The 13,481-nt window shown below is 33.2% G+C and overlaps 1 protein-coding gene across 1 annotated transcript; it reads right to left on the bottom strand.

Annotated features, from left to right (window-relative positions):
* Nucleotides 1–5,126: 5,126 nt before the first annotated feature.
* On the bottom strand, nucleotides 5,127–10,541 carry LOC144559602 (MADS-box transcription factor 23-like). The gene is made up of 7 exons (XM_078308672.1): nucleotides 10,418–10,541; nucleotides 10,011–10,192; nucleotides 8,794–8,875; nucleotides 7,563–7,624; nucleotides 6,290–6,389; nucleotides 6,159–6,200; nucleotides 5,127–5,441 (listed from the first exon to the last, which is right to left on the bottom strand). The coding sequence occupies exons 2-7, from the start codon at nucleotides 10,190–10,192 to the stop codon at nucleotides 5,226–5,228; spliced, it is 684 nt and encodes a 227-aa protein (XP_078164798.1). The 5' UTR covers nucleotides 10,418–10,541; the 3' UTR covers nucleotides 5,127–5,225.
* Nucleotides 10,542–13,481: the final 2,940 nt, after the last annotated feature.

A 13,481-nucleotide genomic window follows, 5' to 3' on the forward strand; every position in this document is an offset into this window, starting at 1 on the left:
TATCCCAGCTTAGGAAAATACCTGCTGCGGTCAACGTGTTTGGAATATTGATGATGTTCGCTGAGGTAAAGGAAGTGCTTATATACGCACTCCAACATCCCGAAGAGTTCCAAGCGCACTTCGCGAAAAAGAAGATACAAGAAGTCGCTTTGGTAAATGATAAAAGACCATCTATCACCTTTAATGATGAAGACCTGCTTGTCAGTACAAACGATCACAACCGACCACTCTTCCTAATTGGTGAATGCGAAGGCCAGAGGGTAACCCGTATACTCATTAGCCCGGGTTCCTCCATAAACTGTATACCTCAAAAAACTTTGGACTGTCTAACCTTAAGTCCCCATTATTATACCAAAGATAAAATCACAATTCACGGTTTCAACCATAAAACTGAACAGTCAGTTGGAGCCATCAAGTTGCACTTCAACATTGGAGGAATCCACGAAGTGATGAAATTCTACATCATTGATGCCGATACGACCTACAATACGCTCATAGGTCGGCCATGGTTGCATACGAATAATGTTGTTCCCTTAACTCACCAATGTGTGAAATATGTGAGAGATGGTAAAGTAAAACATATTAATGGGGAAATGAAACCCTTTGAGGTTCATGAAGTTGGATTCATAGATGCTAAGTACTTCATGGATATCCCTAAGAGAAAATAGAAATACTCGAAAAAACGACAAGAAGTCAAACCTGTGTTGTATGGAGCAGACACGGAATCGTTCTCGAGAGAAGATGCGGATGAAGCTCGAATTCTCCCGGCATACATACCTTCCTCAGATAATGAAAAGAAAACATGTCAAAACTCGTTTGTGATTGAGCTGGTGCCCAATGATCACCATAAAGACCTCATTCCAAAGGAAATAAATCAAATCCAAGAGTTTAAAACCTTCATAGTACCCCCCCCCCTCCCAAAGAAATGGAGACTAAAGTGGGAACCGTCCAACAGGGCCCCATCATATTTTATCAGGTCTGGAGTGTCGAAGACGGTCTCCCTCCACCAAGTGATAAATGTCCCTATTCCCCCATGATGCAAGCAAATGGTCGCTGGAGGAATGCGACCTCCACCAAGTGATAAATGTCCCTATTCCCCCATGGTGCTCCGATGGCTTACTTAGAATCATCAGCAGGTCATGCCCAATGTTCACTACTGCCCTCAGAGAAAGGGAGTTTGAAAAAATACTCATCCCTTTTAATACTAAAACCATAGGCCCTGATGGAGAGCCGATAAATACTCGAGGTCTCGGGTATGAATGTCAAGAACCTTGTGTTAAACCTTGTCAAAATCATAGTGACAGTGAAATGACCTGCCTTTTTCTAATTTAAAGAGACTGCAGATAAAAGTCAATCTTGCAAATCAAAGGAAAACACTGCAAAACCATCATACGAGAGACCGTGGGAGAGGGCGAGGGTTCATAAACACCCCTCCTCGATGCTCCAAAATGGCCAATGCCCCAAAAGAAGGAAGGCAAACAGGAGTTTTCTGTCACGCGGTTGAAATTGAAACTTGTCAACCAATGTATATCGCATGTTTAGTGTGCGATGTTGTGGGGAGATATGATGAAATAATTGCATGTCCAAGGTGTGGAAACATGTGCCATCCTCCCTGCACCAAATTCGAAACAACTCCCAAGCTCAGAGAATGTGCAAAATGGTGCTGCTCGCGCTTGTCACACCCCGGGACAACCCGCCACGTATTTCTACGTAAGGCGTGTGCACATCACATACATTATCAATAAAAATATAAATAAAGCCACATTTATTTCATAAGCAAAAGAGTCAAACAAATGATCACGGCCGACATGGCTAGCAACACAACACTGCCATGCCGACTCAATGTATCAATTATTGATTAACGAAAAACAAGCTAAGCAACATGTGGCAGTTTATCAAGTCTTATGTCTTCCCACTTAGTCTCACTCTTGTCCTTACTCGAATCCTTCCTCTTCGTTACCTGGAACCCACATACAAGTGGAACGGGTGAGAGATCGAACCTTCTCTCAGTGCGAGATTTAGTTCCAGCCCAGAGTTTATAAAACATTTATCTTTTTCTCGCAAAAATGAAAAGAAATAAAATGCACATGTGTAACCTAATGCAATGCATCTACTATTATTACATCTACTTTCATATTCTTTTCACTTTTCACAATTAACCATTTACTTGCCAAACCAATGGGAAGTCCAACCAACATTGGAAAAGCCGCCAACCCGCTGGGAAGTCCAACCAACAGCAGGAGGCTGCCAACTCACTGGGAAGTCCAACCAACAGTGAAAGGCTGTCTCACTAGACGGGGAGTCCACCCTACGCTAGATGTTGACCCGTGCCGGGAAGTCCAACCAACGCCACGTTAACGAGGGGTCCAGTCGAATACCAGATCCAATGATACATCCCGATATGCAAGCATATCGGCCCCTGTTCGCTTTCATTATCTGTTCTTTTCACATATATTCATTCAATCATACAGTTCATGCCATGCTTAACACATCCTACTATGCAAGTCTTTTGGTCAATATATGGATCCTATCAATTAATGCAACTTATTTGTGTCTACTAAAGTCATACGAATGTTTCGAAAACAACATGCATAAATCCAACTAATGCCATAATAATAAACAGTTGAATGACAATTGGCAAGTAAAATAGTTTTATAAAGTCTAGGAAACCCGCACCTAACATCTGAATAAATCCTTGATTGCCTCTTGCGTCATTTAAATCTTTAAACGTCAAATCTAAAACATAAACATACATTTAACTAATCATGTGTGAATCCAGTTCTTGTTTCCTAAAACCCTTAATACTATATATCATTAATTAATCCTTGTTTACTATTTACGTAAATTATCAAAAATCTTAACTTGACTGTTTCGATTGACTCCCATGTTAGATATTATATTTATTTTGTATTAAAAATTATGACAATCTAAATACAGCCTAAAATACTTTGATATCTGATCTCTTTAATACTTGAATGAATGAAATTAAAAATAAAATAAATACTTTGCTTCTGGTACCTTTATCCTTAACATAACCGAAAGTTTGTTTAGATATAATAAAAAAAAAAGCATATTCAATAAAAAGAAATAATTTCAAATTTTATAATAACTAAGAAATTATTATTAATAAACAAAGATTTCATATTATAATATAATTAAAAAAAAGAAAGAATGCTTGTTAATAAAGAAATTGCCAGACTTTTATTAAACTTAAAGAAATTAATATCTATCAAATTAATTATATGATCTCGGATAATATTAAAAATAAAGTTTTCAGATTTCTTTTAAATATAATTTCAGAAATTCTTAAAAGTAAATAAAAGTTCAGATTATAATTAGATGTACTTATTCATGAACTATTATAATCTAAGAATAAACTTATTACTTGGAGTTTGCGGTTTAGGAGGGTAAGCGCAGCAGTCACTGTTTTGGACGGTTCTTAGCAGTCGAGACTCCGATCAGGATGAATCCAGCGCTCATGGTTCTGTAACGCCGAGCACTACAACTCTCATGTTGATCACTTCTCCAAAATATGGACATACAGGTGGTGGTTCTCTTCGGAAGTTGGCTGGCCGGTTTGGGTCCAGCAGGGGTTTAGATCCGAAATGGGGGAAAGGGTGCTGTGGCGGCTAGGTTTAGGGAAAAGAAGGGGGGTGGCTGTGGAGAGGGGGGATTTATATAAGGTAGGGTTAGGTTTAGAAGAGGATTTGTGATTTTTGGGCTTTAGTTTAGTGGACTAACATATTGTAAATTCGGATTTGAGGCCATGACAGAATTTTGTTTTAATGTTTATCTTCAAAGATTGAAATAACTGGAATTATAAGTTCGGAATTTGGAGAAAGTTAAAACATAAGAGTTGTATGTTTTTCTGTTGCGGTTCTAACGCAACTGGTTTCACCTTAATCGGAATTTCCAGTAAGGAGAAATTGTTAAATTAGTCGACATAGGTCTGCAATTTCCGAACAACACTGTTTACTGATTTTATAATTTTATGGAGAATTCTACGTTAGGAATTTGGGGTAGGTTTCTAAACAAAAGTTGTAGATACTGAAGTTATCTTTCCAGGTATTAAATTTCATTTAATTCAGAATTAATATGAGTGAGCTGAGATTAGAATACTAACAACTATCTGTCTGAAAAAATCCAGCTGAAGCTAAATTTAGAAGGTTATCAAAAATAGGATAGTTCAAATCTAGGTTTTAATTATAGGTTTGGTTAGTATTTATGTCCTAATTGTTGTGGTCAGGTAAGAAAACATTTATTTTAGAAATGTTTGTATTTTTCTACAAGATTTATTACGATATTTTCTATATAGATAACTATGTGTGCATATTAGATTGGTTTCTCATTTGGACTCTTCTTTTACAAAGTGTTTAAACTTTCTTTACATTCTAAAATGTACCTAGTCATGATGAAGTATTACATATATATATTATAATGATCTTTACGTTCTCTCGTAATGATTTATGTTAATAACTAAAACGTTGACGTGACGGGACGTTACAGTGCTGCTTTGAAGAAACACGAGTAGCAAAACCCGACGCAAGCAGAGGGAAAGAAATGGAGGCACCACCTCCCATGCGCTAAAGAAGCCTCCTTTCATCCTAGGAAAGAAGCTCTATTGACGGAGCTCTTATAGGAATATTTGAGTCTCCAAACCAAACATGACCATAAACCGAGGCACTATGATACCGCCTCCCAAATATTCCAAATTTTACATTTTTTGAAATTTGTTTACTATTTATTAAGATGGGTATAAAAACTAGTGAAATTCAGACCATTGAATTTTGTACCCATCTTAATAAATAGTAAAAAAATTCCAAAAAATGTAAAATTTGGTCTCCAACCACATTTTATTGTAGAGATCACATCTAATGGTTTGGATCGACGATTTGGACTTTGAAAATGTAGAAAATGGTTGTGGTAACTTGTTGTAACTTGATCCCTCCTCATATAGACACAAACACACACACACATTTTATATAGACACACACACACATACATGCATACAAACGTCTTGATCATTTTCAGATGGTGATTCTTCTTAACTACATGTTTTTATATATACGTTTAAATGGCAAAACATAATTATACTGTCCAAGTCCAAATTTTTCCTTATAATTATAATTTAGGGTCAAGGCCCTATATATTTCTATTTTTAAATTTTACACTAACTCATTAACCTTATTGATAAACAGTAATTTGTATATCAATGCAACTCAAATTCAGGAAATCACAAACGGTTGGGCTAACTGGAGTTGTACCGGTTCATTCAACGTACCTGCAGTTGGTATGGCAACTGCAAGTCTATTGGAGAAAACAACTGGTGAATGATCATCGGATTTGATCTGCTGTGCTTTCTTTTGTAATTCCAAGTTCTCCTTACTTAAGACAGCTACCTTCTTTTGAAGCTCAACATTGTCAACATGCACTTGGTACCCCTAGGAGAATGCAAAATATAGATTGAGATTTGAGACGTTGGAATGAAAACTGATAAAATTTTCAATATAAAGTACTATAACTTAATTCTACCAGACAATAATATATATTCAACAAAATAATTTGCATCTTTATGTTATATGTAAAGTATATATCTAGATGTCTCAGACTCTCAGGATTTAAGAGGTGTCTTCAAAATTTCAAATCATGTATAACAACACAAAAATTTTGGATTAAAATGCACTTTTAATTTACTGAAAAAAAAAATATACGTACAAATCTGTGTAATTCACTGTTTGATTTTGTCAACTATATATATAAGACGCCTTAAATATAAATTTAATCATTTAGTACTTGATTTTTTAGTAAAGATTGGAGGTCAAGCCTCTCAACTATCTAATATCTATATGGGATTCCCTCATCTGAGTTTTGAATTATTTCGTATTTGTAGAAACCTATCTTTTAATTGGGACTTTGTAGAAACCCATCCTTTAATTGGGAGTGGGAGTCCCTGTTAAAAAATTATATGAATATTGCTGAATTAAAGTATTACTGTATTAGGGGTTATATACTTGGCATAACAAGACATACGCGTGTTTGGTGGTGAATTGCTAAATTAATTAGTAAATTGGGGTTTGAAGAATTAAGCTCTTATCATTTTTGGAAAGTGACAAGATTTGCAAATTGAACACTTAATTCAACGGTATCGTCATGCATACCTTTTTATTAAGCTCCTGAATCGCATCAGTAAACACCTCTTCCTGCAACAATTACTTAGATTATTCAGTTCTCCTCCTAGAAGAAGGAACTTAAAGAAGAATATCATCATCAAGATTACATAAATCAAAACCTTCTTCTTTCTGACAGAGCGCAAGCTCATCTCAAGTTGACTTTCTAGTACTTGAAGATTTTCCAACCCCAAACCGGATAGTTCTTCTCCCAATAATTTCCTGTTTGGAGTTCCACTCAATTTTTTTAGATTTATGACATACGTTTCAAGGTGTACCTGCATACTATTATGGATCCTAAAACTTGGAAACATAAAATGCCACAAAAATAAAAATAAAATTAACAATCGATAAAGAAAGCTTTTGTATCATATGGAAGGGCCATTTCACAGAAGTAATTTCAGTATATTCCACTAATTTATTCATTCACAGTTTGCTAAAATGTAGGCAATTTATTAGTACATGACTGTTCTCTGAGATATCAGCAATATGATTAACTGTCTTTTGATTACTTGTTATGCTATTTGAGCACCTTTTCTTTGCTGTTTATGATGTTCTTGCATTTTTTAGGGTTACAGATCATATATAAAAGAAAATATATCAAAGCCAGAAGCTTTTGTTTTCATACAAATCCAAAATTAAATTAACAGAAACACTTAGTTTCCTTTTAAATTCTCCCCCCACCACACTTCCGACATTCAAGAGAAGACCTGAAGAAGATAAGTGACTTTTGTGCAGGGTGCGGGAGAGGACGGTTGAATGACCAAAAGTTCAAACCTTTTGTACCTATTTTAACTTTTAAGATTACTTTAAGATCGAAATGAATTTTTATTGACCGGTTATCTATAATTTTCAATATTAATCCACAAGGAGTATACATGTTCCAAGTTGGTCACTAAATTTTTACTGTTTTTCACATCTACATGTAATAAATTTTATATTGTCCATATTAGATTAATGTATGCATTTTAAATCCAAATTAAGTACAAAAATGAGTACAAGTCACGGTTTGTTGGGTTTAAACTTAATTTATTTTTAGCAATGAAATGTAAAATTGGTTATATATTCGTTAAAAATGGTGTTAAAAATAGCAAATTCATAGTCAGTGTTTGGCAAGTATAGTGTTATGTATTAAAATAGCTACCCTTTTTGTTAGATATATATGTGCTATAAGTCTTTTTCTATATATATTATGTATATATGAAAAAGGAAGACGTAAGAGGCCAGGTAAGTTGCAAAGGAAGAAATATAATAAAAACATTAGGGCAAATTCTTTGTCTCTCCTCCATGCAACAGAAAATAATCTCATAAATTAATTCAAAACATGCAACAAACATGAAAATATTTAAGCAATATATATGTTCATAAAAAAAGGGAGGTAGGGTATGTAAATACCGATGATTGAACTGTAAGTTCAGCAATTGCTCCCTAAGCACTTCTACTTCTCTCTGCCAAAGCTGCATATGCTCAAAGAAAAATAAATAATACATATGGCATTAAAGAAATATCTATATATGCTAATTAATTATTGTTACCAAAATGCATATATAGTTACTTTGTCTGATACAATCAATTTGTTTTTTATGACGAGAAAAATAATTTGAACAAGCTAACTATTGATGTTTCTTTCACATGCAAGCTAGCACTTGCTTCATACGTACTTATGGTTAATCAATTAATGTTTCATTGTTTTTCATGTTCCTTGTTTTGGAATGAGAATAGTAAAGTGTCTCAACTCTCAACATGCATGACTTAAGTGTACATTAATTAATTGAGGCTCATCAAAACTTCATCAGCTCTGAGATGCAATAAAATTAATCGTGACTATATATACTGAGGCATATACTAATTTGACAATATATTTCTTCACGCAGTTGAATCTAGCATTTCACTTAAGAGTGTTAATTGTCATTTGAATGTATATATGGTTCATTTATTTTTTCTCATACAACTGTTATGTCAAGTAAGGTGTACTCTCAGTTCAAAATCAATTCATTTCTATAATATAATTATGATTAAATATATCTTAGTTCAACGTTAATTAACTGTACTTCTAAAATGCATATTCAATTAATGTGCATATAATTTATATTAAATATTAACTAGCTTAATCTTTTCTTTAATGAATAACAATAGAGTGAATTATAAGTATTGTATCAAACAATAGATCATAGTTAAATGTTTATAGCTTATAGAAATTTAACATTTTATGTATGTACGATAAGAGTTTTCAACATTAACTTTAGTACGATAGAAAAATTGAAATTAATTTGCATGTGCTTCCACATTGCATATTTTCTATTGGGACAATAAACAACTAAGTTTTAGAGACAAAATTAGAATCTCACTAGGTTAATTTCCATATAAGTTCAGGTTTTATTTTTATTTTAGACAATTAAGTTTTTGTTAGCAATTTCAACTTGCGTGATTTAGCTAGGTGCACATCCACAAAAACAACATATATATAAGCATAGTAGCATGTGTATTTCAATTATTAATAGATGACGCAATTTCATTAGAACTATTTTGTATCATAGGCTATCCATTATTTCACATGTAAAATGTAGAATTTAGTATATATGAAATTAAATAGGGAACAAAAAAAAATACGAAGTTGCAAGCACACCTTAACTTGCGAAGTTACTGGGTTCACCTCTTGAATATTCTCTTCTTTTGTCCTATTATACCGAGCAATTGTTGATTTCATGCTGGAAGCAGAGAAGAAAATTATATGATTGTATACATCTAGCTATATAGCAGGTTGTTCATATAATAATGCAGGAAAACATTGAGGGAACGAGGGTGCCTCTCAATCCGATCTTAGCACTTAATTAGACAATATATTTTAATTTCATAACTCCACAGATGGCTGAGTTGTGTTTATTCGATTTTTTGTTATATAGATGCTGGTGAATATTTTCTAGTGTGTCCTTTACAAGTCATTTAGCTCCATTTGGCTTTGCTTTTTTAATTTTAAGGTAAAATGTCAGAATTATTTTTTTATTCAATGATGCTGCAGTGACCTTAAGATTTTACTAATCATTAGAAAATTAACAAGCAAAGAAGCTTTTGAGTATCCCTGATAGAAGTTCATTTTATTGAAGAAGAAATTAAGGTAACAACATTAAGTTTACTTCTACCCAACCCAATTCTTCTTTAAGGTTCACATTTATAGTCTCTAAGAATTTGCATTACGTTCCAACAAAATACTTGCAAAAAGGAAAATAAAAATAAAAACTTAAATGTCATGCCTGTCCATGTATGTATATATAGCACAAATCAATAGAGGTCGTCGAAAAGATCATACTTTTTGCTTATAGCTAAACCATTCCAAAATTAAAAGAATCTTAAATTACTAACACACACTAGATGTTAAGCAACTAGGTACTATGTAGATAATACCTAGTTGCTTAACATCTAGTGTGTTCCTTTTGTTTGTAACTCAATACTTGCCTATGGTGCTTGCTAAACTTTTTAAGACACTTTAGTTTCTAATGAAACTGGTGGTAATCCCACTTTTGCTCAAAAAAATTGTAAGTAAGAAAATCAGTCAAATTAGGATAAAACAAGAAAGAACAAGTAAGCACCAATAGACTTGTTTGTATAGTTAACAATAGATAATAAACCAAAACCAATCAATCAAAAGTACAAACCAAGCTTTTAATTAGCCAGATTTGGGCATTTGGCTTTTTGTATTTAAGCAAGTTTATATACAACCATATATATTATGAACGTATGAGTAATCAAAAACCAAAGCCCGACAAAAATTAAATTAATTCAGTACTAAACCTTTCTTCCAAAATGAGAGAAGCAAAGAGAGAGAGAGAGAGAGAGAGGATGTACCTAGAGCTGGCAAACTCGTAAAGTCGGCCGGTGCTAGAAAACACGACAAGACCAACTTCAGCATCACAGAGGATTGCGAGCTCCTTGGCCTTCTTTAGCAATCCCTTGCGCCTCTTTGAGAATGTCACTTGTCTGCTACTTGTATTATCAATCCGTTTGATGGATATCTTTCCCCTTCCCATCTAGGATCAAACAACTAATTAATGTTCTTAGTTATTCAATCTCTTGGAAAAGAAAATGACAACAGATTTGGAGGTGCTACTGATCTATACGTCTAATTAACACTAAAATACGATCAATCAGCATAAAATTTGATCATATCACCTGAACAAGCAATAATATTTCTTAAGAAAAATAGAAAAGGTGCAAGGGAGAGGAGGAGAGAAGTGGAAGGAGGTGGTGGATACCTGAATTAAGTTAAGACGGATAGAATTAATCTAAAATTTTTGTGTAATTTGTTGCTTTTGTGAGATGAAACGGTAAAGGACATTTTTCAGATCTAAAGCTAGCTAGCTAGGTCAAGGCATAAGTACTGGGGGGGATAGAAGAAGATAAACACGTGTCATTAGTTTATTGGTTACAAGCTGCTTCCTTTAGAGGTACGAGGATTTATATTCGAGAACGCAGCATGTCGTGTGGATCTCCAACACGTGTTTGTCTTTTGTCCTTTTCAAGTTAAAACACTGTGACCTACGTCTTTCCATTTAGGACTCAAAGTAGTCTACTGCTTCTCTTTAAAGAATTGTTCAGTTATTATCACATTATTTTTGATAAAATTTAATAGATATATGAATCTCTCGTGATTATTTACTGAGAGTCCATAACTATGGAAATATATATACTGAATATTTGTAATGTGCATGGTATAATTATTGTAGAAAACTATCGATGTAATTTAAACTATTGAAAATTAGATAAGTTAAATAAAATTTACTGAATAATTTACACGTGATAGATGAAATTTTAAAAAAAATAGTTATCCTCGAAATTTATAGTTATTTGTTGATTAAAAAACAAGACTTGATTTACTAAAGTAAACTAGAGACATTCGGCTGCAAATTGCAATAGCAACTATCATTTTGACTTCATTAAAATTTACTAATAAAGTACTGGTGGAATTACAAAAAAATTATAAAATAATAACAAAGATCATTGGAAGGAGAGCTAGAGAACTGTGCAACCATTGGTAGGCCCGGTCCTGAAGATTTTGAGATCCAAGGTGGGAGAAAAATTTGAGTCATTTATATATGGGTGTAAATGAATCAGATATTATCCGATTTCTTTCGAATCTGAATCCGAAAAATTATTTAAATTATCTGATCTGTATTCATATCCGAGACTATCGGTATTTGTATCCATATCCGAAAAGTTATAACGGATAAGGATATTGTTTAATAATTAACTATTTGTATCCGTATTCATATCCGAAAAGTTACAACGGATAAGGATATGGTTGAATAGTTAACTATCCGTTACTATCTGCATCTGACCGTTTACACCTCTACTCCACAGGATTTGATTTATTAAATATCAATAATTTATTACTTATATTTTAGTTGCATGGTATGGATATATAATTGTTAATATAGTTGGTTCAAGACTCTCTTTATTTTTTTTTTGTCCTACGTGCTTAGAAAAAAACATTATTGATCTTGAATTGATATATTATGATTAACAATATAACATTATGAGATGAATAGTGACTACTATTTTGGTAATATGATATATGTTTTGTATCCAACAAATTTATTATGAAAAATATTAGATTTAATTAATGAATGAAAAAAACTATATTTAGATATTATACTTTACTAGAATGTATATTAGTATTTTTTTAATTATTCGAATTATATTCATATCCGTCTGATATATGATTTGTATTCGTATACATTTAATATCCGATCTGTATGCATATCCGAGACTATCCATATTCACATCCATATATGAACCGTTCATCTTGTTCTCCATATTAATATGTGCTTGGAGACCAAATTTTATATTTTTCTGAATGTTTTTACTATTTATTAAGCCACTTTGAAAATCGTTGATCCAACGGTTTTACTGTTTTGTTAAGCCACCGTTGGATCACCCAAATGCACCCAAATTTTTGGGCACCCAAATGCACCCTATCTTTCAAATCTTTTTTCTACGTTTTCAAAGTCTGAATAGTTAATATGAACCGTTAGATGCGATCTATATATTAAGATATGCTTGGAGACCCAATTTTATATTTTTGGAATTTTTTTATTATTTATTAAGCCACTTTGAAAATCGTTGATTTTACATTTTCTGGACCATTGGATCAGCGATTTTTAAAGTGGCTTAATAAATAGTAAAAAAATTCCAAAAAATGTAAAATTTGGTCTCCAAGCACATCTTAATATGTAGATCGCATCTAACGGTTCGGATTGACTATTCGGACTTTGAAAACAGAGAAAAATGATAGGATGCATTTGGGTGCACAAAAATTTGGGTGCATTTGAACCCTCCTCTTTATTAATATGCCAATATATCATTCCTATTTATATAAAAGTTTAGAGCTTTTATTTATATATACAAAGTTTGATTTTTAATATTTTATTTATTTTTAATATATACAAATAATTTTTTTATAATATATAAATACTAAAAAAAATTTTGGAGCCCTTTGAATTCTAGGGCCGGGGCCATCACCTGGGTGCCCTGCCTCAGGACCGGGCATGACCATTGGCCGAGGATGCTTTTACTAACGTACTTTTCTTTTTATAAAAAAAGATTTATTCTGTTCAAAGCTTGCATCAGCGTTAAGGGTTTTCATTTTTCTTATTGCTTGTTAAAGATTATTCTGTTTAAAGATTATTCTGTTGAAAGTTGAAACCATTGGCCGGCCGAGGAAAGTTTGAAAGCTGGGCCACCATTGGCCCGGAATGATTTTAATAAAATATAATGCAACATGTACAGCACTAAAAAAAAGCTGCAAACTGAATCAAAAATATGATAATGTTCCAGAAAAAATCATAATTTATCAAGATGCGTGCCATCAAAAACCTTTCTAAAAACCTAACACAACGGCAGGGGTGGGCGAATTCATGATCAGTTAATTAGGTCCGGAAAGTTAGCTGTGTTTTTGCACGAATATTAAAGAGATTTTGTGCATTTTATCTCGAGCCGGTCGACTGGATTGGTCTAGATTCTGTCAGATGGTTCAGATTTAAACTCAAAAATTAAGTTACTTCAGAAGATATTGACTCATCAAGGTGAGCATGCGTGCTCGAGAGGAGGGTTCCAATCAGTATTGTAAAAATGGTCCGGCCGTTTAGACCAATTAATCGGCCGATTAGTCGTTGGCAGTACTCAAATTGTTACAGATTTTTTTTTATTAATCGACTGATTATTTTTTATTATGACCAATTATTTTTTAGGGAGCATCTAGCTATCCCCCCATAACAATCCCCCATTTCATCCCCCAGTCATTAACTACTTCAATAACTA

Source organism: Carex rostrata, chromosome 9 (genome assembly GCF_964058835.1).
Source record: "Carex rostrata chromosome 9, lpCarRost1.2, whole genome shotgun sequence".
In the NCBI taxonomy this organism is placed as follows: domain Eukaryota; kingdom Viridiplantae; phylum Streptophyta; class Magnoliopsida; order Poales; family Cyperaceae; genus Carex; species Carex rostrata.